This window comes from Ambystoma mexicanum, chromosome 7q, assembly GCF_040938575.1.
Source record: "Ambystoma mexicanum isolate Mex_15411 chromosome 7q, UKY_AmexF1_1, whole genome shotgun sequence".
Classification (NCBI taxonomy): Eukaryota; Metazoa; Chordata; class Amphibia; order Caudata; family Ambystomatidae; genus Ambystoma; species Ambystoma mexicanum.
Window position 1 is genome coordinate 406,256,760 of NC_090941.1, and position 26,540 is coordinate 406,283,299.

The 26,540-nt window shown below is 47.9% G+C and overlaps 1 protein-coding gene across 4 annotated transcripts in view; it reads right to left on the minus strand.

Moving 5' to 3' along the window:
* The window catches only part of TDRD3 (tudor domain containing 3), a 1,496,528-nt gene that overhangs the window by 740,157 nt on the left and 729,831 nt on the right, over nt 1–26,540 (minus strand). For all 4 annotated transcript variants that reach the window (XM_069639413.1, XM_069639412.1, XM_069639414.1 and 1 more), the window contains exon 5: nt 21,332–21,473. In XM_069639413.1, the coding sequence (XP_069495514.1) occupies nt 21,332–21,473 (142 nt within the window). The remainder of the gene's footprint in view (nt 1–21,331; nt 21,474–26,540) is intronic.

Below are 26,540 nucleotides of genomic sequence, written 5' to 3' on the forward strand. Positions count from 1 at the left end.
ATGTGTGCATTCCGCATACAGCTCCCCATGTTGCATTGGAACACATGCACCATCCATGTGGTTCACACATTACTGGTCTCACATGCATGACCATGATGTCCCTGCACACACACATCCATACATGGCCTATGTCACACATACAGACAAGTATCAGACTACCAGCACACTGCAAGATGCCCTATCTCACACAGCAATGCTTGGCCACTTACCGCTCAACTCCAGACGGGTCTGCCTCCGAAGGATCTGGGCATGGAGCGCTGGACCTACGCGTTCCAGGACCCTCATCTGGATGTTGCTCATGCTGACCCGGCCCCCCTCCGCGAGGCGCAGGGCCTTGTAGAGGGTTCTGGACCTGAAGTCCTCCCAGCGCTTCCGGACGTGCTTGATGTCGCGGGTTGCCACCCCCTCCGCGTTGATGGCAACCACTGCGTCCTCCCAGATCCTCTCCCTTCCTTCCTTGTTGGTGCGTGATGTTCCGAAGAGGGCATCATAATGCCCCAGGACATGCTCCACCAGGACACCAACTTCCTTCTTGCTGAAGCTGGTGGCCCTCTGCTTCTCTGGCTGGGGGTCGCCAGTGGTCTCAGATGGTGTTTGCCCCGACATGGCGACCCCCGAGGCAGGCGTGGGTGGGCAACTGGGTCCTGGGGCTGGGCTGTGGAGCGATGGTATCCCAGTTGGGAGTCTTCTGTTCCAGCAGGGGTGGACACAGCAACTGGACCCCTGCAGATGGCTGACGTGAAGGCACCAAATAGCAGGGCACATGGGCAGCAGGCAGCAGCAGATGGCTGGTGGGAGCGTGCTCGGGGCTCTTGGGGGCAGGAAAATGGCCTTTTGGGCAGGAGCGTGGTCTTCCATGTGTTTTCACATGGCCAGCTTGATATGGAGTGATTTGGCATGTGAAAAAAGTGCACGTCAGCGGAAATCTGAGGAAAGGCCCTTAGCGCGTGAGTGACGTTACGCGTGCGGGCGTTCCCCACAACAAGGGTGCATTGTGATTCAGCACGTGAGAAAACTGCACGTCACCCGTGCTACTGGAGGAAAGGGCCTTAGCGCGTAAGTGACGTTGCACGTGTGGGCTGGCTTAAAAGATACGAGTATCACGCTATTTTCTTGTATGTGCTTTTTGTGGAGAGCGAGCAGGTGTTTCTTGTACTTCTTGTCGGTTCACACGCGACTACTTCACAACGTTTCCAGTTCGTACTCCCTGTTTCCTCAGACTGCGTTCTTTTCTTCTTTTGGTGGGGGTGTTGCCAACGCGCACACGCGCGTCTTTTTCATGTTCTTTTTCAAGGCAGACAGTGAGTCGCGCACGTATTTTCCAACTGTGGTTTCCCCCATGTGTCGCGTACCCCAGGCTGCATGTAACACGCGTACGCTTATTTTTGTGTTTTCTGGGTGCCACAACGTAGTGCGGGTTCATTTTTCTACGCACGTGGTCTACCAAGGGTTGCGTGCATGTGTACTTTTGTTTTTGGGGTGCCTGTGCGTTGCATGACCCGTCATCTTCCCCCAGGGGTCACATACAGCCTTGCTAGAGCACCAGGGTACGAATTCCATCTAGTACCCTACCCCTTTCACCCCAATTGGCCAGGATAATTGTTTACTGCAACTCCCATACGCACAACAATATCAGTGCCATGGTTGGGAGGCGACCAAGCAGTAAGGGAGGCAAAGGTGGCCGACATCCAAAAGGTGGGCGTGGTGGGCGCGGTAGGGGACGTGGCCAGGATTTGCAGGGTGCCCCTAGAGCCCCGGGTGTGGAGGACCAATCGGGGACACCTATTCCCCCCCCCAATGGTTGTGGGAAACGTAGCTGACACCATCCCAGCTCAGCCCTTGTTGGACCGGGACATCTTGTCACCTGAACCAGCACAGGATGACTCCCAAGCTGACTTCCAGGTCAGCAAGTCTAATCCACGTGTGGCGGTGAAAGTTGCTGTCAACAGGCCACGTGGATCTGGTGCAGCAATGTCATCTGCTGCACCAAGTAGCCAGGGTGGGGAGGCTGCAAGGGTAGCTGCAGTTCAATCCACCCCAGCTCTGAGTCTCCCAGCCGGGACAGTGTCGGTCCAGGTCCATCACACCGACGTTGGCCCTGCCGACATCACCCTGCAGCCAATGCCTGCACCAAGACCTATGGTCATTGTGCCTTTACAGGCTTCTAGTACCCAGTCCACCTGCGCTTCTGCCCCTATTGACCAGAGCAGCGTAAGCCACTCAGGATCCGCACCACCTTACAAGAAGAAGAAGGGTGTTCTTGCACTACAGGCTGAGACCCCAGACACGGCTACACACTCCGGCACGTCAAGGAAGCCTAGCTTCAATGATGCCGAACTTGATGCACTTGTGGCCTATGTGTCGGCACATAGCCGCGAAGTGTTGGTGACTGCAGGCTGTAAGACTACGCCTGCTCAACGTAGGGCCCACTGGCAGACCATCGCGGACCACATTAGTGCCCTTGGATTTGTGAGGCGCAAAGCTGATGATTGCTACAAGCGGTGGAATGACCTGAAACACAGAGCAAAGAACGAGCTGGCTTCCAATCATGCCTCTACTCTGGTGACTGGCAGTGGGTCTCCACCAGAGGACGACCAACTCAATGAACATGAGTCTGTTGCTGGAACCTTTGTCACAGAGGAACAGATCCAAGGCATGGGAGACCTACCAGATTATGAGGCATTGTCCGGTGAGTGGCCATGCAAGTGTGTGTAATCCATGTGTATTTTTCTTGGGTGATGTGTAATGATTGAGTGCCAGGTGAGGGTGTGTACTCCTGAGTGGTATGGGTCACCCATGTGCTTCCTCCAAACCATTCACCGGCCTTGGGTTTGGGTATGACAGTATCTCTTCTGACCACAGTAGCCAATTAGCGCCACATTACTGCAGCTGCCCTTGAACTGTCATCTTGCAACAACATTGTTCTGATTTTTCAGTGTTCATTAAGCCTATGTGACATGCTTCTGTCATAGATTACAACCCACATTGGCCCACATTTATTACCTTGTTATGGGAATGATTTGACCATTCAGGCTGATTGAGTAAGGGCCTGCTCACATTAATTTTTGGACCCTGTTTGAATGTTGAACATGACTGTTGTGTTCTGTCATGTTGAAGTGACCAACCATTGATGTATCCATCTGCCTGCCATCACTGTATTATTGCACACTGGATGTGTTGCAGTGTGGCACGTGCATATTTTGTCACACTATTTTGCATTTTTCATCTCATCATGTCCATCTCACATGGATGGGTGACAGTACTCATTCACTGACATATGGCTGTACTTGTCAAATGTACCATGGCTATGCTACGTGCCATCTGTGTGCTGGCATGTGTCATGTATGTGGATTGCCCATGCCACTCTCAGAGTAATACATGATGCCAGTGCTATCCAGCATGCAGCACATGCGTTGATTTTCCATCTTGGAGTCCTAAGTGTCTGCTTTTTGCCTCCCCTTCCAAATCATTGACAGTGCATGCATGCCAGGGTTATGGTCGTGTGGGACATGTGTTATTCATGTACTGGATCTCTGCCTTGTCAGGCCTATGTGTGTGCTATGGTGCTCATGCCTGTTTCCATTTGTTGTCTCATGTTTTTGCAGGTGATGACGCACTTGATTCTGTTGAGGTGGAGGAGATGGTGCAGACCCAGGAGGAATCTGAGCCACGACCAGGCACCAGTGGAGGACGTGGTGTGGTGGTGGTGAAAACCCTATCCTCCTGCAGACCATACTGTCCACGGGTGTCTCTGGGTGCACCTCCCCCAGACCTCTATGATTCAGGTGCTGAATCGGACAGTGGGACTTATGTGCTGTCGCAGGTGAGTGTTTCTGGCAGGGATGCTGTTCTGTCCAATCCACCTGCACCGGGGGTAGGCCCCTCTATGGGGATGTCAGTGTTGGTAACTCCGCCTTTGGCGGTTATGGATGCAGGGTCACACTCCACAACATCTGATCCTGTTCCTGGGCCAGCATATCAGAGGGGGAATGCAGTCCTGCAGCCTCAGGCAGTGCCAGCACAGAAAGGTGCAGCTCGCCTTGCCCCAAACAGGTGTGGTGCCCGCCAACACGGTGGCCATACGCCACCAGGCAATACTGTATGGGAAAACTCCATGTACAGTATAGCAGAACAACAGGGAGCATCGGTTGAAATGATGGCTCAGGCAATGGAGAGGGTGGCCACTTCCATTCTCCCCCCTGAAAGGCAGATGGAGCAACAACAGCAGGCAACAGACTCCATTTGCCAATCACACAGGGAAGACATGTTGGCGTCCAACAGGGACCGACGGGCGGCACTGGAGACTCTGGGCGAAGCCATATCTGTAGAGTTCCAGGGCTACAGGGAAGCCCTGAGGTTAAAACTCCATTTCCTCAGGGAGAATCTGGGTGAACTTGAGGCTTCCCGAAATTTTAGGTCAGAACAGCAGCTGGAGCAGCTCACACGTTTGCTCTCAGCTGAGCTGCAGGCAACTCGTGAGGAGATCCGGGCATCATGCGAGGCCATGCGTGCAGAAATGCAGGCAACCTGTGAGGTGCTGCATGGGGATCTCCGTACTATCATCCTCTAGAACCAGACCTTCTACACCTGCATACTTGCTGCCATGGAGGGCCATATACCAGGGCTTTACGTGGGCTGCCTCCCATAGCACCGCCACCTCCTGATGTAGCAGCAGAGGATGAAGAGAGCGACAGCAGTTCTCCCATATTGGCATAGCCGTGCAGGCCATGAGCCCATGGAGGTCTTTTTTTTCTCGCAACATCCACGCAGGTGGGTGTTGGTGTGCACCCTGTCCACGAACCTCCTGGGTGGCCTCCCCCCCGGCCCCCGGCACACACATACATGGACATTTTTTTTTTAATGAGTTTTTTTTTTCAGTGTGTTGCCTTGTGTGGCTCCCGTGGGCATCCACTGTGTATTCCAGCTGGGCACATGCAGGCTTGTCCTGTCTTTGGGTTAGATGCTTGGCTTCATGACACACACACCCCTCCTGCTTCCCCTTTCCATGGGCTTGCAAAGGGTGTGACCAAGTGACAGTGACTTACACAGTGACATTGGGCTCCCATGAGCTGTGTGGGCAGTCTGTAGTCAAAACTGTGTGGACATCCCTAGTGGGGAATGTTGCTGTATTGAACACTGCATGGTGTATTGATATGTGCTTGTGCATTCATGTCTTCCTCCTTATTCACAGGTACCTTCTTCATGTCTTCACAAGGGCGTCTCCTTTGCAGATGCAGTTCATGTTGTATACAGTACACTGACACATTTGCCTGACAGCAACACTCTGCAGTTGGAAGGGGTTGATGTGCTGGCTTATTCAGGTTGTAAGACTTGCACTACTTTGATTTTGTACCATCATATTTTGCCACTGTTTCATCCTGTGTTGCTGTATTGTGTTGCTGGTAAGTATTTGTTCATGTGTGCTGTTTGTTATTGATTACTGGGAGCATATTGTCTGTGGCCTGTTTCCATTTGGGACAGTGCACTTTGTGACACTTGTGTCATGTGTTGTGCATTCATTTGGTTGCTTTCACATTGCATGACATGCCATGGTGTGTTGGGTAGCTGAGATGGGGAGGGGTTTGGTGACATGGCACTATTTTCATGTTGTATTTTGCAAGGGGGTAGTCATTCATGCAGCATAAATGTGTGTCTTTTTGTGACACAGCATTGGTTGTCTTTCAGTAGGTAGGGATGCACACAATGTAACACTTCCAGGTGACCAATCTCAGACTGGTATGGTTGTGACAGTTGACTGTCGCTTATGTCATCATCATTGATTGTCAGCTGGTATGTGCCAGGGCTGTGTGCACTCCACAGGGGTATGATTTTAGGTGAAGTAATTAACCACCAGCTGCGTACAGGCTGCCTCACCACGTGCCCTTTCCCCTCCCATGCGCAGCGGCCGTGCATGTGGTTGGGGATGTGGGGGCACCACCATGTCCACCCGCAGGCCCCGGCGGATTGCAACGTTGTGCAGGACACATGCTGCCACTATGATCCTGCATACTACTGGGGGCGCGTATAGCAGCTACCCACCAGAGCGGTCAAGGGAGCGAAAGCGTGACTTGAGCACTCCGAATGTGCGCTCCACTATGCCCTGGGTTGCAATATGGGCTGTGTTATATCTTACCTCGGGTGGTATGGTGGGGTTCTGAATTGGCGTAATCATGTGGGTGCTCAGAGGGTAGGCACTGTCCCCTGGGGAGGTGATAATGGGTATCATTAGTGGGGTTGTGACATTACTCAGTATCTGACATGCATGCATGTGCAGAGGCATTTATACTCACCAAGCAGCCATGTATCGCCATGCCGCCCAGCTTCTAGGTCCCGGTTTAGGGGTGACATTCTGAAAATGAAACTGTCATGGGTGGACCCTGGATAGTTGGCATATACTGAGGTGATGATTCCCTTGGCATCACATACTACCTGCACGTTGATGGAATGCCAGTGCTTGCGGTTTCTATAGATGTGCTCAGTTGCCCTGGGAGGACGTAGAGCCACATGGGTGCAATCAATGGCACCTAGCAGTTTGGGGAAGTGCGCCACCCTGTAGAAATCCTGGACGGCAGCCTGCCTTTCTGCAGGTGTTCTGGGCATGTATATGTGCCTGCGGACTGAAGAGCATGCGGTCATGACGGCCAACACCTGGTGTAGGCAGCGTGACTTCGTGGCCTGTGACAACCCCCCCACTATGGCACTTGTCCGCTGAAATGAACCAGTGGCCAAGAAGTGCAGTACATTGAGCACCGTTTCCAAGGGGCTCAGTGCTTGGGAGCACAGGGTGGGTGATGTGAGGTCATCCTCCCACTCACTCACCAGGTCAAGTATCATGTGTGGTGGGAACCTGTACCTCCCATATACCTGGTCATCAGGCATCCCAAAAAGGCTGGTCCTGGGTGTAAACATTCTGGGCCTGGCTATCCTCCTCCTCCGGCGGTGTCCCACGACCACTGCTGCGAGGAATGGTATATTCATCGTAGCATCTAAGCTTGTTTGTTGTTTGCGTGCACTTTTATGCTGCGCTGGGCCGCGTACCCCTGCTTCCTGCTGGCGTACATGTTTCAGGATTAGCGCGTCTTTTTTGGCGCACGCATTTCCCCTGTTCGATTCCATGAATACGTGTTGTAGGCACGCGTGTGGGCGTTCCGCGCATTTACCTCCTGTACTTCCCCCGTAATGCCCACATTTTCACGCATTGTTCCCCATTCCGCGTGTTACGCCCCGTGTTCCGCCTACGTTTGTTGTGTGTGCCGCGCTATGTGCACTTTTGCTGTGCGCGTAGCGCACATCGTTTGTTGACGTGTGCGCCCGCGTGCGCCACGCAGGATTTTAGCGCACATCCCAGAATTTACATGCGCACGGACTTCCATGAATCGATGTGTGCGGCTTTTGCATGCTTGCGCTGCGATTCGCACGGTTGCGCAGCACACATTAATTCCATGAATCGGCCTGTAAATTGGATAATATTCTTAACTCGGGTTTTCTTCCTGAGTCGTGGGTCACCTCTATTCTTGTACCAATTTTTAAAAAGGGTGATCATACCATGCCGGAGAATTATAGACCAATTTCTTTAACCGATGCTGCAGCCAAAGACTTCTCGATTCTCGTACTAGCTAACCTCGAAATATATCTTGGAACCCATAGAACAAGTTACTTTCTTACCTGGTAACGTTCTTTCGATGGGATGGTCCGACGTTGTATTCCATATCTATGACAGGTAATGTCCACAGCTCTGTCGCTTCGGAAAATCTTTGGCGTCTGCATCCTGCGTCGATGACTTCGATGCGCCGTCCCCGAGGAGCTCCTCCGACGGCCGACGTCACCCGATGTGATAAGTAGGACGCATGACGCCCATAGCCTCAGTTATAGTTTTTTCCCAGAACGTGTGCCACCAGTTATCTGCCAGTCAGACACACAAGGCCTTGCGGAACGCAAGCTGCAATCGCAAAAGAAATTCTGCAGCGGGGAAGGCAGGGAGGGAGCGATATGGAATACGTCGTCGGACCATCCCATCGAAAGAACGTTACCAGGTAAGAAAGTAACTTGTTCTTCGAGGGGATTGGGTCCTCCGAAGTATTCCATATCTATGACAGACTCCCAAAGCAGTACCAAGCAAGGAGGTGGGAAAGAATTTAGAATACAAATTTAGCTTGCCCAATCAAATTGCGGAATAGAGAACTGCCTTGCCAAAGGCCAGATCTTGCCCTCTGATGGAATCGAATAGAGGATATAGTGACATACAAAAGTATGTACTGAAGCCCAGGTGGCTGCATCACAGATGTGACGAATAGGAACTCCCCTCTGCAGGGCAGTAGACGCAGCCACTCCTCTGGTAGAATGGGCCCGCAAGCCAGCCGGAGGGTCATTAGCCGCCAAGCGGTAACACTCGGAGATAGCTAAAATAATCCAACGAGACAAAGTCTGTTTCGTCACAGCTTGTCCCAAACGCTTTCCAGCGTAACCAATGAAAAGTTGATCGTCCATTCTGACCCGGGACATGCGCGAAATATAAAAGCTCAACGCTCTCCTAGGATCAAGCCTATGGAGCCTCTCCTCTTCCTTACCAGGATGTGGAGGAGGATAGAACGCCGGAAGAACAACCTTCTGGCTCAAATAAAATTCTGAAACCACCGTCGGAAGAAAAGAAGGACGAACTCTAAGGACAACCCTGTCCTTATGAAACACAGTGAAGGGTGGCTTAACTGAAAGTGCCTGTAACTCACTCACTCTGCGAGCGGAAGTAACCGCAACCAAAAACACAGTTTTCAGAGTTTAACAGCCTTAAAGGTCAAGAATGTAAAGGCTCAAACAGAGCACCCATAAGAAACTTAAGAACAAGGTTCAAATCCCAACCTGGCATCAAAAAAGGTGACGAAGGGAACACATTAGTGAGCCCTTTCAAAAACTGCGAAATTAAAGGAATTTTAAAATAGGAACACTCTTCAGACGAGCGCTTAAATATGGACAGCGCCACCAGGTAACCTTTAATGGTCCCCACTTGCAAGCCCCTGTGGGCCAAAGAAAGCAAAAAAGACAGAACCATGGAATGTCACATTCAAAAGGATCCACATTCTGAGACTTAGTTGCCGGCCGCCTGGGGCGTCTTCAGGGAGGTCCCAATCCTTATACCTCAACCTTTCAGAAGCCAAGCGTGAAGATTGAGGGATCTGACCTCTGGATGGAGAACCTGACTCCCCTCCCGTGAGAGCAGATCGTCTCGGTAGGGAAGACGACGTGGAGGGCAGATGAACAAGTCTAGAAGGTCCAGGTGCCACGTCCTCCGGGTCCACGCCGGAGCAATGAGGATCATCCGGGAACCGAACCTCCGTAACCTCCGCAGCACTTGTGGGATGACGGGGACTGGAGGAAACGGGTACAGCAGTGGGAATGACCACTCCACCACGAACGCGTCTCCCAAGGCTACTTTTGGAGGAAATTCCCTCGAGCAAAACCTTTCGCACTTCCGGTTGACACTGGAGGCGAAGAGATCCACTTGAGGGGTCCCCCAAAGGGCGAAGATCTCCAGGAGAATCTCCAGAGCCAGCTCCCACTCGTGAGAGATCGAGCTCTGCCTGCTCAGAGCGTCTGCCGTCTCGTTGTCGTCTCCGGCCAGATGAACAGTCGAGATCCAACTTCCTGCTGGATGGCCCAGAATTCGAGCTGCATCGCCTCCCTGCACAGCGGAAGTGACCCTGTCCCCCCTTTTTTGTTGAGGTAGTGCATGGCCACCGTGTTGTCCGTTAGAATCAGGACACTCTTTCCGCGCACAGTCGGCAGAAAAGCCTTCAGGGCTAGCCTGATGGCCCTCAGCTCCAACAGATTGATATGGAGTCTGGATTCCGACGGAGACCAACGACCGCTGACTGTCAACTCGTTGGCATGAGCTCCCCATCCCGTGAGGGATGCGTCCGTCACGATCGTCACCTCCGGCCAGGGTAGCCAAAATGGGGCCCCCTTCATCAGATTGCCCTCGACGGCCCACCACAGAAGGTCCCGGGCTACCGAGGACGGCACCTGAACAGGGTCCGACAGCCTGCCGGAAGACTGAGACCACTGGAGCTTGAGTGCCGACTGCAAAGATCTCAACCGCAGACGAGCCTCCGGCACCAGAAGAATGCAGGATGCCATGAGGCCGAGCAGTTTCAAGAACTCGGACGCTGGGAGATTCTGGGCAAACTGAAACTTGTGCACCATCTGCTGAATGTGAAGAGCCCTCACCTGAGGAGGAAAACACTGCCCCAGGGACGTGTCGAGCACTGCACCGATGTACTGGAGCCACTGCTTTGGTGTCAAATGGGACTTCTTTAAATTGAGGGAGAAGCCCAGCCTGTGAAGGGAGTGGCAGGTGACGGACAGATGATCCAGGACTTGCTCCCCCTGATCAACCAATCGTCCAGGTAGGGGTAGACGTGAATCCCCCCTTTCCTGAGATGCGCTCCCACCACCACCATGAGCTTGGTTAAAACCCTCGGGGCGGAGGTCAATCCGAACGGCAGGACCCTAAACTGAAAGTGCGAGTCACCAACCGCGAACCTCAGACACTTCTTGTGCTTGGGATGGATCGGCACATGGAAATAAGCATCCTTGAGGTCGAGAGACAGCAACCAGTCCTGAAGTTGAAGGGCCTGGAGGACTTGAGAAAGAGTCACCAACTTGAACTTGTCCTTCCTGAGGAGTTTGTTCAAACCGCGCAAGTCCATGATGGGTTTCAATCCCCTGTCTTTCTTTGAAATAAAAAAATAAGGGGAATACCATCCCTTGTTCCTCTCCGCTACAGGCACGCACCAGTTCTATGGCACCTTTCTCCAGCAGGGCTTGAATTTCCTGCGCAAGGAGCGGATCCGGACTCTTCAAAGAGAGGCTCCCTGGTGGATTGTCGTGAGGCCTCTGCTGAAAAGGAAGACAGTAGCCGTGGGATATGATCTCTAGAACCCACCCATCCGAAGTAATGGCTTGCCACTGTACAAGATGCTGCGCCAGCCTTCCCCCAACCGGCGAACCATGGGACCTGGCCTCATGACTGAGTGGTAGCGGCTGCGGCGTTGCCCGAGGGCAAAGAGGCAACTGCCTGAGCGGTCTTGGCACCTCGAGTACCTTTATTTTTCACCTCTGGCACTCTTACGATGGCCTCTTTGACTGCTAGCTCCCCTCGCTTTACTGAAGGACGAGTAATAGCGAAAGGAACCTCCCCTCCATTGCTGTCCCCTAGGAAGAAAAGGCCGAGGTTGTCGAACTGCAGCGCCCAACGACTTCGCTGCAGCTTTGGAGATCTACAACCAGCCATGGACCGGCTGACACAATCCGCCAAGTCCAAAGCCGACTGAACGGCCTCACACATGGCATCCTTGCCATCCTGAACCATAGCAAGTAAACCATCCCGTTCGTCCCCTTCGGGAATATGATCAGCCGCCAATGCAACACAGTTCCACAAAGTGTGTGTGAAACGAGACAAGGCACATATGGAGTTGGCCGCCTGAAGCGCCATACCCCCCGAAGAAAACACTTTCTTCGCCCAGCCGTTAAAACGTTTGTCGTCCCTATCCGGAGGGATGGTAGGATACGACGCCTGCTTTTCCGGGGCCGTAGCCGCCTGCACCACCAAACTCTCCGGAGTGGGGTGCCTAGACAAGTAGCAGGGGTCGCTAATGGCTGGACGGTATTTTCGCGACAAAGACTTGCCCACTGCCGGGAGACTCTCCGGAGCAGTCCAAGCCGGCGCCACCCTTCTCTGCAGAGCCATATGAAAAGGCAAAACCGGGTCAGTGGGTGGACCGAGATCAAGGATGTCCATGAGATCATCCTGAATGAACTCCCCTGGGGGAGCTGACCAACCCAAGTACTCGGTAACCCGAGACATAAGGTGCCGATATGAAGAATCGGCCTGAGTGCCAGGCTCCGGCCTACAAAACTCCACCTCCGGAGAGGTGTCCAGTCCACTGGCATCATGCAGCGACTGCCGCAGGTCATCAAACTGGCTATGGCCCGAGATGAGGTCATCAGGAACCGTAACCGGAACCAAGCTGCCATCAGAGCCTTCATCACCCTCAGAAATGTACTCCAGGCGGGGAGAGGAAGATCTCTGGGGACCAAAGCAGTGTCTGACCTTAGCCAGAGCCTTTCTAGGGGCAAACCCCGTGCCACGGGGCCCCTCCGACACCACTGCCTCGAAAGTCGGCGCCGGCGTCGACAGAAAAGGCATCGACGTCGAGCGAATCGGCATCGATGTCAGCTGCAGCGCCGCCAGCATCGGCGCCGTCGACACAGTCCTCGAAGCCGGAGCTCCGAACGTGTCTCTCGACGACCTAGGCGCCGACGGCGTCGACGACCCCCTCGGAGGCGGAGCCTCGAGAGAAATCATCAACGACCTCGGCGCCACAGGCGTCGACGTCTTTTTTGAAGACGGCACAGGATCACGCTGTCTCGAGCGCGTCGAGGACCGGGACCTGGAACGGGCATGACGAGAACGGCTACCCTTGTCCGAGCGGGACCTCTCCCGCGAGCCGTGCCGACCACCCGAGCCCGAAGGCGTACGGGCGGTGTCTCTCGACCGGTGCCGACCGACCCCACTCGGAGGCGCGGACGGACCGGTGCCCTGCGATTCAAGAATCGCTAGCATCTGCTTCCCGAAGGAAGCCCATTCCTCCGGTGTCGCTTGCATGGAGGGATAAGCGACCCGCCGACGGGCGGAGACCTCGGAAGAGGACGAGGAAGGCGACCTATGCCTGCGCTTCCGGGAATGCCTCGAAGAGGCGGAGGAGTGGCGAGACCGACTCCTGGAAGGAGACTCACTGGACTTCCGACGATGATGCGGAGAGTCACCCCTCGAGTCATCCGTCGAAAGCCCCACAGACCTCGACTTCCGGGGCTTAGACGCCCGGCCTACCGACAGCTTCTTCTTGCGTTCCCGCAAGGCCTTTGCCGTGAGCGACTGGCAGTTGACACAGTCGTCCGTCTCGTGGGCCTCTCCGAGGCACCAGAGGCAGGCGTCGTGCGAGTCCGTGACCGACATCTTGGACCCACAGTCCCCGCAGTTCTTGAAGCCCGGACGCGGGGTTGAAGATGAGAAAGACATCGCCACGAACAGGTCTTCACAACAAACCGAACAGGTTCAACGAACCGAGAATTGAAAACAGCAAACTCCAACGAGTCGAGGCGTACCGAGATTCACGAAGCGAACACGTTCGCGGAAAAAACAGAACTGAGGCTATGGGCGTCGTGCGTCCTATTTATCACATCGGGTGACGTCGGCCGTCGGAGGAGGTCCTCGGGGACGGCGCATCGATGTCATCGACGCAGGACACAGACGCCAAAGATTTTCCGAAGCAGCACAGCTGTGGACATTACCAGTCATAGATATGGAATACATCGGAGGACCCAATCCCCTCGAAATATATATTCAAAATCACAAATTGGCTTTAGAAGATCTATGAGCACAACTTTGAACGCTACAGTTATGGCACATTTATTAGCCAAGACTAAATCGAAAGAACTTGGCCCAATATATACTGCCTCGATAGATATGACATCAGCATTTGACACAGTAATCCGGAATTTGTTATGGGCAAAGATGTCCAAATTAGGCATCCCAGAATATCTAATTTATTGGATTGTAAAATTTAATTCTAATACAGCCTATAAGATTCGAATTACCCAGGGTGGTGTGGTTACTGACCCTGTGAACTTATATCTAGGACTCAAGCAAGGATGTAACTTTGCAGCAACGTTGTTTAATATATACTTATGTGATATCAATGAGATCAGGAAATTCTCCACCACGTTTGCTGCAAGGTTATGTTCCCTAAGGCTACATTGTATAGCCTTGACATTGTGCTATTTGATTTGACCCCCAACAGGCTTGCAAATAAAATTGCAGTTTTCTGAATTTGCATTTCTTCATAATTTAAAACCAAATTCTATAAAGACCAATATTATGGTATATAACGCGGGCAAAAAAGTTTAAAAAATGTAAATGGAAAATTGACGGGGAGGAAATCTCTCACCCTCAGGAATTTATCTATCTTGGTTATCGCTTAAACAATACATCCTCAGTAAAATCTTGGGTCTGACCTTTACTAAGTCAGATGAAAAATATTTTTACAAAATATTGTAAATATTCCTTGATTCCATTATAGGAATTTCTGACTTTAAATGTGGAACCGGTTCTTATGTATGCTTTGGATAATTGCTTGTGTAATATTAAAATTGAGCTCAATTTCTTACAGAGAAGTCTATTAAAATCTGCACTTCACCTCTCTGCTTCCATCCCCGACTGGATTATTCGGCATGAGCTAGGACTGATATTCTTATCCTGCAGATGGGAATGGAGAATACTTTCCAATTATAGTAAAATCCTTGTTCCTGCAGCCAATTCGCTTTACCAAGATCTAAACCAAATGACAAAGGGATGTAGTTTTAGTTCCTTTACGGCTTATAATTTGAGGATGATTAAAATATTGGATGACTTGGGGGTTGCTCACTGTGACTTATATATGCGCCCAGGTTACGTGAAAAAAAAATCGAATATGATTGGTCTAGGACCATTGAGGAATTGTCAAAGTATAGTACATAAAAAGAATATGCAAAAGAAAAAAAATAACGGAAAAGGGATGGTTGTTGTTCTTATCTAGCAATCTTTCCCTGTAATGTCGCACGCATGTACTATCTGATATTCAAAATGAATCAGTAACACACGTTGGAAAGGACAATGTATTGGGGGTATACAAATGATAGCTGTATAACTATGAAGTGTCAGTTCCCAAATTGTATGGAGCCTTAGGGAACTTTCAAGCATCTTATACTTGAATGTCCCTATTTTAGAGATGCCAGGACTACCATGTTAATGCGATTTGTGAATATTGACTGTATAGATTGTATGGAATCGGATGATGTTAGGGCAAGGGAGAGCCCTAATTTTTGCCTTAGTGGCATTTCTAAAACTTATTGAAAATGAAATATTTTTATTGTAGCTATCTGTTTTATATATTTCTAATTAGAATATGTGGACCTGATTGATGCGTTTTAGTATCAGCTAGTTTACTTTTAGTAATGTTTAATCAGAAATGAGTGTTAAATGTATGTCTTAATATGTTAACGAAAAGATTTGTGAGTTTTGTCTTGAGGACATTTGGAGATATGTCCTATTTTATTTGAAATGTAATGATTGTCTTTTTCTTTTTTGTAAAGGTTTGCAAAAACCGTAAACAGATAAATAGAAAAATGTAATTGCAATGCGACTAGAGAGAAGATGAGAAGTCACCAGGTGAACTGTATTACTATTTGGTTTATATCGTAGGTCACACCCAAAACTTTTCGTTGTCGAGGGGTCTGTGTTCTAATAGGGTGTAAAGCAATATAAAACACATAGGAAACACAGACTACCTCCTTCTCCTGTATTTTATCGGTATTCAGACCACAAACAGTAACAAACAGATGACCAGTGTCATCAGGTATCTAAACGACTCAAAGCCTTTTTAGTTGTGTACAGGAAACTGTGGGTTAATTTATTTCACTAAGTGATTTCCTTGTTACACATTCTGATATTTAAAAGCATAATTGACAACATGATTATCACAAATACAAAACATTATTTATGAGTTAGTATACAGAACACAGACTGGCTTTCTCATTATATCATCTAATCATGAGTTCTACAACAATATGAAAAAGGTTGTTTTCAAGAAATGAAGCTTTGTTGTTAAGCACCTTTGTAAAGAGCAGTTGAAAAATTCTGATAGCCGTCGGGTACTAGCATGGTGTAGTTTCTTACTATAACAGGACTTTCAGTATCAAAAGTCTCTTCCCAGTTGGCACAGTGTTTATCTATTTTTACACCAAAGAAAGTGCATATATAGTTAGTTATATCATTTTCTTGTACCCCCGTCTCTTCATTGCTATTCTACGTCTCCTTGAAGTATTAAATGTCTGTTACTTCTATACATTTCTTAATTCAGATTGGATGTTTTTCAAAATAATATGTCGACGCATTGCGTTTCAGCCTTTTATAATGGGATAAACCACATCCATGAGTAGGTTTTCCCGATGATTTAGAGAGGCTTTCGTCAGGACAGGTGATGGTTTTTGATAAAGCTTTAGTCTTCTAACCCTTTCTTTGAAGTACTCTACAAATATTAAAAACAGACAGTTTCGCGCGACGTCACGGTTCCGCTGACGTCCGGCGTGATGACGACGTCACGCCTCCCGCGATAGCGATCGCGAATGGTAGAATCATATACTGGATCCTTCTGAGGGGTTACCGTGGCCCCCGTTACCGGCTCCTCTTGAGATTACCCAAGTGAGTAACTTTTGAAATCTCAGCCTTTTACACATGGCCTAAGAACTGTGGATCTTCATGAATTTTTGTTATCCTATAGCTACCACAAAGAAGAGGCTAGATACCTTGGAGATACTCATCACCTATATTGGTATATGAGTAAGTGGAAAAGTTTCTTAACTCAATAATTATATGCTGTTAGAGTATAAGAAGCGGACAAACCTTACAGGTTTTTTGTTCCTGTTATTGTATCTTTCAGGGAACAGACAGTCCTGGGGGCTTAAGAAAGATTTGGATATACATTATGAGCGGATGAAGTAACGTTGGGGCCATACGTTTATAAGAACATGGTAAGATGCCTCCGTTATATAAGCAAGAGATGATATTTTACCATCCAGGGCCTACATTATTCTAATGACAATATGTGTTATATACTAGGACAGAAGACAGAGGAATCCAGGCAGTAAACTCTAGAATAATTGGAAATTCTGCCTTGAAAGTAACCATTTAAGGTTAAAGAAGACTCCGGGATAGAGAACTCTCGAGTCAGAGAGGTATGTAACTAACCACATACTTTTCACCCTTATGTGGATAAGGGTCATGCAGTCAGTTTAATTGATGGACTAGCACTGTCATAAGAGAGAGTTATATAGTGCCTCCTTTATATTAACAGGGTACATCGTCTTTACAAGAAGACAGAAATTTCAATACTTGATTTCAGCTTGGATAAGATCTACACAAGACACTACACACCCCTGAAGAATGCCCCACATTTTTGTGACAATGGGACAGAAACTTGTACAAGTTGGGAATTTGAAAAACTAAAATACGAAATAGCCAAAACAACATTTTAGGCTAGGGGACTTAGCGTGATTAGGTCACACGGGTCTGACCAGAGATCAAATTGAATCGACTAAAGCGGATTTACTTGTGTGATTTTATAATTGGTTGTTTGTTTTATTTAATATGACCATTTTTTATGATGACTTTTTTAGCAATGAATTGTGTATAACTAATAAAATTTGTATTTTTGAACTTCATAGTGCTACTTACCTTTTAGATAGGATACCCATGTGAGTTGTGGCACCTTTTAGGTATTGAACTTCTTTTTGTAGAAAACAGACATAGTAAGAAACGACACCATGCTAGTACCCGACTGCTCTCAGAGTTTTTCAACTGCTCTTTACAAAAGGTGCTTAACAACAAAGCTTCATTTCTTGAAAACAACCTTTTTCATATTGTTGTAGAACTCATGATTAGATGATATAATGAGAAAGCCAGTCAGTGTTCTGTATACTAACCCATAAATAATGTTTTGTATTTGTGATAATCATGTTGTCAATTATGTTTTTAAATATCAGAATGTGTAACAAGGAAATCATTTAGTGAAATAAAGTAACCCACAGTTTCCTGTACACAACTAAAAAGGCTTTGAGTCGTTTCGATACCTGATGACACCGGTCATCTGTTACTGTTTGTGGTCTGAATACCGATAAAATACAGGAGGAGGAGGAAGTCTGTGTTTCCCATGTGTTTTTTATTACTATTTGAACAGGGAGGCTTTTAAGGCCTTCCGAAACTGGTCAAGTGGATGACACTCCCCAATCTCCCGCGGTAGACTGTTCCAGAGTTTAGGACCAAAGACTGCAAATCTTCTATCTCCTCTGGTAGCAAATACTGACCGGGGACTGCTCAGCAACAGTTGGTCCCTTGACCCAAAAATCCTCGGAGGGCTATAATGAGAGCTTTTATTACTTAAATATTACAGGGCCAGTCCCTTTAGACACTTGAAGATCATGCATGCTACCTTGAATTTGATACAGTCCTCGACTGCCAGCCAGTGCAGTGTTCTACGAAGGGGGGAGACATGGTCCGTTCTCCCCAGACTGCCGATCAATCAGACTGCTTTATTTTGGGCATTCTGTAGCCTGTATAATTGTTTGGCCGGGATACCCATCAAAGGGTTATTACAATAGTCCAGATGGGTATTTGTCATAGCCCCCACCACTACGGCATGGTCTTCTTCAGGAATAAATGGTATAACCTGTCGAAGCATCAACAGAGAATAATAGACAGACTGAACCTTGGCCCGAATCTGTGCTTCACTATCCATGCTCGCCTGCCATATGCATCCGAAGTTCTTAATCTTAGCAGCACATTGAAGTTCCTCGCCAAGTATACGTGGGGCAAAATATTCCCTTGCAGTCAAAACCTGCTTCCCAGGTCCAAACAGGATCAGCTCAGTTTTGGCTGCATTCATGTGCTTTGTGCAGGGATCAGTTACTGTCCCGTGCAGACTGGCCTGAAGTGTGATGGACAGAAAGGAGGCCACCAGGGTTTGTCATTTTCTGCAGACTAAATGCTGGGGAGTCAACTGTGGTGCTCTTAGGAGCAGGTTAGCGGGAGCGGTCTAATCATGCAATTAGGGAGGTTACACTTGCTGTCATAAGGCTTTGGCCACTCTACAAAATAAGCAAGCATGCATCTAATCTTAGGATACCAGATTGCACTAGGTTGAGCATGAGCTACATGAAATATACACTCTTGTCTATTATGACAAAGTCACAGGCTAGAGAATGAGTGACCTGAGGGGCAGGTTTACTTGTGGCATCTCGTGGTTCTTATAACCGAGACAAGAATTGTAACGTACACAGATCCCCATCAGTAGAAGTGGCTGCGTGCACTAAGGTGCAGAAACATAAGCTGTAAAGAAAATGATTCGAAGATGGCAGAGACAGACTGTGACCTCCAGTAGCGGTGCCGTAGGGCATTTCACTGGTCAACTCAAAAAACACGCGTAATCTGTTGTCCACACAACCTGTGGTCAATCATTCAATACACTGCTTTAGACAATCATACACCCCCACTAACCTTAAACGTGGACTGCATGCAAGGGAAAGTGTGTGGATGAGGAGTAGTGTGTAGTGGCACAATGAGAATAAGCGAGAGGAATGAACGAGGTTAAGAGGAGAGTGGAGACTAGATAAAAAAGAAAGGAGAAAGAGGCTGCAGCAGGTGGACAAAAGAGAAACTCAAAGGAGGTGCAGGAGAGAGAGGGAAGAAACGAGCAGATGCGGAATACAATAGAGATCGAACGAAGCAGCCAAGAGAAAAATTAGCAGGAGGCGAACCTGGGAGCGTGAAGATAGGAGGAAGTGGGAAAGAGAGACGGAAGCACAGGAAGTTGAGATGGGAGAGAGGAATGGTTGGGGCAAGGGAGAGAATGAAAAACATGGAGTAAGAGGAAGAGAAAGGGAGGAGGATCAGAAAGAGAAGGCATAATAAGGCAGAGCTCTGCACTTCAGGTTACAGACTCCTACAACTCTCTTGGGGCCGCCATCCTGTATGAACACAGTGGGAGCTCCGGCGTCTTCATTTCCCTGCGTCTGCTACCCCCACTGCTGCTGGTAACTTCCTCCTCTGGCCTTCAACTTAAGGGGCCTTAAATAGTCAAAGGTCCTGCTCAAGTGTGGGTCATTGGAACTAGACTGCACTCAGCAGTTCTGTACCTCCGATCCCCTCTTCCGCTTGCCAGTACTTGGGGCATTATGGGACTTGAAAGTCCCTAATGTTCAGGTTCCTTTTTATATTAAAGGCCTCAATTTTACAATACGCCATCACAACTGTGGGATCATTAGGGAAGTTAGTTAGAAGGTTCGCCCAATGTTCCTGCCCAAAACCCCCTCCCATGTGATCCTCCCGCAGAACACCAACCCTAGGATCAGGAAGCATCTGCCTTTCACTGGACACATGAGAAAGGACCCAGGTCCGGTCTTTGGGATAATAACCTCCGATTCATCTACCCACTGGTGGAAAGGCCTCCCCCGTTACGTGTGAGGGGCTAGAAAGATTAGGTTATCAGACATATCCAAAAGGGGGAAAAGCCAGGCAAACCCTGGTGTCCACCAATTTTGAAAGAATCAGACTACCAACACTCGCATCCAGAAGAAACAAGGCTCTAGGGGTGCTGCCAGGTAAACTATGAATCCAGAAGGACCCATGCAACAATAAGAAGTCAAGTGCCAGCCAAGGGAGACCGAAGAAAGTAGTGTAAGTCTCTCTAAATACCAGAGACTTTGTGAAGTCAGAAGACCTGCTTGGGAAGAGTGAAGAAATGAGGACCACAGTCCTAAGAGAAGTCGGTTATGCATATAATCTATCCTTGAATTCACTTCATAGGCTCAGTCAAAGCATAATAACCTGTTTGACAGAGAATAAAGTAAGGATGAACTTATATTTGGCTTCGCAATTTCTGTCGTTCCCTATTATACTCTGCAAATCGGATTCTTGAGAGATTATCAGATGACACTAAATGGGTGGAGAAACCCCCTCCAGGGCCCCATGCTTGCGGACCACTAAATTGCATATTACTGTGAGCCTCTTGGCTCATTCTTCCTAATGTAGGCGACAAAAACAAACAATGGAGGAAGAGGTAGTCTGGGACTTCGTAGGAAAGTTAGTCATTTTCTCAGCTCCTGTTACACAAAGGAACTGTGCAATGGGGGATGCAGGAAAAGGATTACTTTTGAAAAGTACAAGTAGGATGGTCTGTGATGAGTGAAAAACCCTAGGTTCTTAAACTCTCGTAATGGCTTTTCTGTCTGTTTAAATACCTCAAGATTTTAATATGAGAATAAAAACATGTTTTTCGGAAACAACCGTTGAGTAACACTGTGGTTGAATATAAAAATATTCTAAAGAAAATGTTTTTTGGACTTGAGAATAAAAAGTGCCATTGCTTCCATAGATAGCAAATCTTACAGTACGATGCACTTTCGATTTCAGTAAGAAACATTGTCAGGAGTATTTTGAGTGAGAACTTTAAGTTTTACCCATTTCCATAGAGTTCATAACCCAAGTTTTGGGTCTTAAACATTTACAAATGGCAGAACACCCCAGACAAAATGTGTATTGATTTCAAGGAAGCAGGACATTTTCTACAAAAAAAGTGTTTGTTTTCTATTGCCCTGGCTGGTACTACCCTATTTCCAGTGACAATTTGGAAATGTTCCTGTGCGACAAACACCACTTCAAAAAGAGTGGCGTGTGTTACCTCACCCTTTGCAACTCCCATTTTTCTATAAGGTGCTCCACTTCACCTCCAAGCACTATGGTGTTGGTGTCATCCACGAGCAGGCATCCATTTTTCACCTCAACAATTCCAATTAGCTTTATTTTTGTGCCAGGTGGAGTGTTCAAGCTAAAAACAAGAATGATAACATATTATTAGTAATAGTCTGATAGAAAAGGTTAAGAAACCCTAAAATCACTCTGTCCTTCAATACATTTAAAATACACAAACTTTTTTAAAAATGCAAAACGTTTTCCAATAGTGTCCACCATTATTAAACAAAAACCTCAAAACCATTAAAGGTTATACATTCTATCCATTTATCATCCAAAATTTGAGAAAAATAAATTCAGTACCGTATGTTCCGGCATAGAAGACAACTTTTTAACCCAGGAAAATCTTCTCAAAGGTCAGGGTCGTTTTATACGCCGGGTGTCGTTTTATAGGGCGGGTGTATCCCAAACTCTATATTTTAACTGGAAAAATTGGGGGTCGTCTTATACACCGGAACATACAGTATTTAACTGCTTTTCTCTTATTTTGTAGATTCTTAGATTGTACAAGTTTTAAATTGAAATAAAAACATTCTGGAACAATTTAAGGGAAAGAAATTAACAGGACATCGTAATGGCAAGATCTGCATAACAACATATCCACTGCCTTGCAAGGCTACAACTTTGAGCACGTCTCAAACAAGTGCTTCCTGACATGGTCAGAAAACGCACATGCAACATGTAAACAATTCAAATAAAGCACAGATGGTGGCTGCTACAACATGATTATATCGACTGTAGGCTTGGTCTTCAGTCACATGACCAGGTTAACACCACATCATGGAAATTAACGAGGCAAAGAAGTCCAAAGTTCCAAGACATTAACGTGTAGACACCTTTTAAAAGCCGCAAATTGCTGAGCGCCACCACCCCCCCCATCTTATACAGAGAGCAAGGTATTTGTTTGTATCATATGGACAGAAGGTGGGTCATGAAAAGGCAAACCCTAATCTAAGTTGCATGGCTGTGACCATCAATTAACTCATGGTGGCAGCTTTTGGCCAGCACCAGACGATCCTCACAGTTGCATATGAGTTGTATCCACCACAAATTGAGGAGCTTTTGCAGCAATCTCATACAGAGTAACAGTGAGGGACTTTGCCCTTGGCATGGTGATGCGACACACTGCATAGATTTTTACTTGACGGTGCAGAATGTTTCATAAAGACTTCTATATATGGCATATAGTTTTCTAATGATTTGTTTAATGGAGAAACATCTATCATATAATACCCACCCTAAAGGCAATCTCTACCCAAAATTCAGGACAAGAAATGGGCTGTTTTAAATCTGAATATTTTGTTTTATTTCAAATAATAAATCAAGAAATTAAAAGGGGTCGCCCAACCTTAATGCTTGGGAAGTTAACTATGCCTGAATCATCATTTTAGTTTTTGCTTGATTTCCTTACACATTATGACATGGAATGCTTGGCTCCCATTGGGCTGGTTCTGAGCAGCAGAGCCTCATCTGCGAAAAACAACGCCGGATAACGTATGCTGCCCATCCTGGGGCACCCAAACTATTGGCCACCAACTTGATGAATCCATTAATATAAAGACACCTCGCTGCACCGCAAAGGACTTGGACCATTCACCTCCCGCACTCCAGCGCACAACAGCCTTGCTGTACAAATACAAAGCTTTAATTATGCCAAGCAAGGCTGGCACAATATTTTAGGCTGCTAAGGCCAACCAAATGAAAAGAAATCGAAGGCGGTGCAGAGGTCTACAAAGATTATGTACAGTTTGCTATTGTTAAGGAGTGTGTACTTTTTCACCAAAAGATCATGCCAAAAACATTGATCCAGCGTACCCATGCCATCTTGAAGATCAGCTTGTAATAGACTCAGAATGCTCTCTGAGGCAGACCAATTCTGTATGTGTTCAAGGATAACCTTTGCATAGATTTTCCCTGCACCGTCAATGAGGAGAAATGGGTCAGTAATTCCCCGCCAACTACATCAGAGCTTTTATTATATATGGGCACTATAGCAGCCTAACGCCAAGTTTCTGGTGCAGTACCCAATTCGATGGCAGCATTAAACACTCTAAACAATACTGGTCCCCAGACAGCTGGCTCTTCTTTATAAAAATCAACACTTCTACAAGCTTTCACGCTTTTCATGGCACCAACTGCCTTATTTACTTCCTCTAGACTTACTCTGAAGCCTGTATCTAATAATTGATCACTCACAATCTCATGACACATTACATTATTACCCTCTTCAGCCCGGTATAAATTAGAAAAGTGACTACGGCAAGTATCTGGAGCAATAATACACTGTAATTAATGTGGCGATTTGGAGACCTCACCACCCACAAGTTTCCCGAAGGTTTTAGTCATTGGTCCTGCAGGATTGTGTAAGAAATTTCAACCTTGACTCTTAGTAAGATTTGTTCTTCTCCATGGTAGTTTATTTATAGGTTGCTCTAAGGCAGTGGTATTCAAACTGTGGGTCGCGACCCCCTGGGGGTCCGCGGGTGCATCCCAGGGGGGCCCTGAGAGCTCAGCATGAAAAAAGATTTTTTTTTTTTTTTTTTAGATTGGAAGAAATGGGCAGGGGTGGCCCACATGGGCGGGCTGAAGCATGAAACTGTCTCAGGCAACAATGAAAAAGTGGCCCACAGTTGTAAATGGATATTCATTCCTTTAGTCACAGACTGGGCCTCATTACTACTATGGCGGACCAGTAACAACGGTGCTGGTAAGCTACCGGCACCGTTGCTACCGTTCCGCCATAGTAAGAGTTGTGCTCGTGGGTGCTTGACAGCCCCCGCCAGGTCTGACCTCAGCTCGTCGGATGCACCAGCACCGTTATTAACGGTGCCGGTGCATCCGAGCTCCCCCTTCCCATTTGAGCCATATGGGGCTCGAATGGGGATCTACCGGCACCTTCGAAAGGGCAATTATCATGTCCGCCTAACTCGGCATGACCTAGTAATTGCCCATTCGTGGGTGCCAGACCCGGATGCAACTCCAGTGGCAGCCGTGCCGGTTTTACCGGCACAGCTACCGCCAGAGTAGTTATGAAGCCCACTGTTTCAATAGTACCCAAAGGGGTGCTTTGTGTTAAAATGTAAGTAAATTGTGATATATTCAGCAACAATGGTCAACATTACTAACTGCATAGTGGCCCCTCACCCATTATGGAGGAGCTAAGGAGCCAGCCCAGTGAAACAGTGAGCACTCCCTCAGCTGCTTTATCCAGCTAATGGAGTGCTCCTGGGCTGGCTGAACTGTCAAAGGGAAACACTGTTTCCCTTTGACAGTTCAGTTTAGTTCCCCAGCCGCACATGCTCACTGAGCCATGCAAGTGCTGGGGCGTTTTGCTTCGCCAGCATTGCATAGCTCATTGGAAATGCTGGCTGGGGCACTGCATGTCTGTATGTCCGAGGGGGAGCTCCTGCGCCTCCTCGCACATACGGACAGAGCAGCTGGAGCAGCACCCACACACAGGCCAATGCAGAAGGTACGTTTATGTTCATTGTTTTTATTTAAACATGTGTATGGATGCGTTATGAGTGAGTGTATGGTGATGGATGCTCATGTGAATGATAGAGTGATTGCTGTATGAATGTGCAGCGCCTTGCATATACACATAATCATGTTCATTGTGTTAGGACCAGTGGGGCCCAGGGGACAGGGATGGTATCTTTTTACCGGACATCTATCATTCAAAACCCTCTGCCTTGTCCACAAGGCTTTCTGGGGCCTCGGTCCAAAATACCTTCAGCTATTCCTCCGCAAATACCTCCCCTCTCGAGCTCTTCACTCCTCTACCTCCAACTCCCGTAGGGTCAGTCGTTTATCAAAGAAACGAGCTGGGGGTAGATCTCCGTCTTCGGCTGGGGCCTCCCTCTGGAACAGCGCCCTGCCACTCTAAAACTTGAGGAGAACCATCTTTCTTCCTGCACTTATCAGACCTACCCTGTCTGCTGCCTTAAACGTAGCACTTGCAAATTGCTGGCTGCACTACCACTGTTTGTTGCCTTTATTATTTATTTATTGTTATTTATCTGTTTCTCCTCTGCTTCGCACTTTCCACTTCTCCCCCCTTCCATGCACTTTTCCCCTCACACTTGCGCGTTCTCAATGTCACTGGGCCTAGTAAGATCGCTGTTTTATTCTCCTCTGTTCCCCTCCCTTGCCTTGTCACGCTCTGAAACACTTGTGTACGAGCGCGATAGAAATAAAATATCAATGCCTGCCCCCTGGACTCCCAGCAACAATTGCAAACTGTTTGGCTATTTACCCATTTTTTGTTAAAAGTATGCTCTACAATGCAACATTTTAACCTATTATTTAAAAAAAAATTCACAGGGGGAAACCCCCCCGAACCTCCCCTTAATGCCCCTCCACTTAAAAAAGATTCACCACCCGCCACTGGCCCTCAGACTGTGTTGGGAACGGGATGGGGGAACCGAGGGACTATGGTGGGAGCACAATGGGCGGGAACCATGGGATAGTGATGGGAGCAGAGTGGGGAGAGCCCTGGGTGTGTGATGGGGTGGGGAGAGACCAGCGACTGGGTAGGAGTGGGATGAGGGAGCCCAGCGACTTTGATGGGAGCAGGTGATGGCGCGCAATATATACTGTCCATTTGGCATTTCTGGGGGGTCCCGACCTGCCCAAATTTTGCTCAGGGGGGCCCTGGCCAAAAAAGTTTGAAGACCACTGCTCTAAGGGCTCTCAGTTGGCTTGCATCTGCCACTGAGGTCGCTGTTAGGCGGCAGATTAAAGCTACTTTACACTTTCACAGTCCTCATCAAACCAACTCTACCTGATAGTATGCTTATGTTTAATCACTCAATTATATTGGTAAGCAGAGGAAACAATCTTTGTGTAAGGGCAGAAAACTCTTGCATAATAAACTCTGCATCATTCCAAGGACTGCAGATCTGAGGGAAGTGCCCTTCAACGGCCTAATAGAGTTCTGGTAGTTTACACATTTCTACAAACCTAAATCACCAACCATCTTGATTGGCTGTGGATTTTGAGGTCTACTGCTCTCTGGAGCGTTCTTGCCTCAGACGTTCCATCTTTCAGCCCTGAGGCAGCACACACTAGAGGTGTGTGCCCACTCTCCTGGTGATTAATCAATTCAAATGAGACCACCCGATTCCATGGCATTGCATTAACC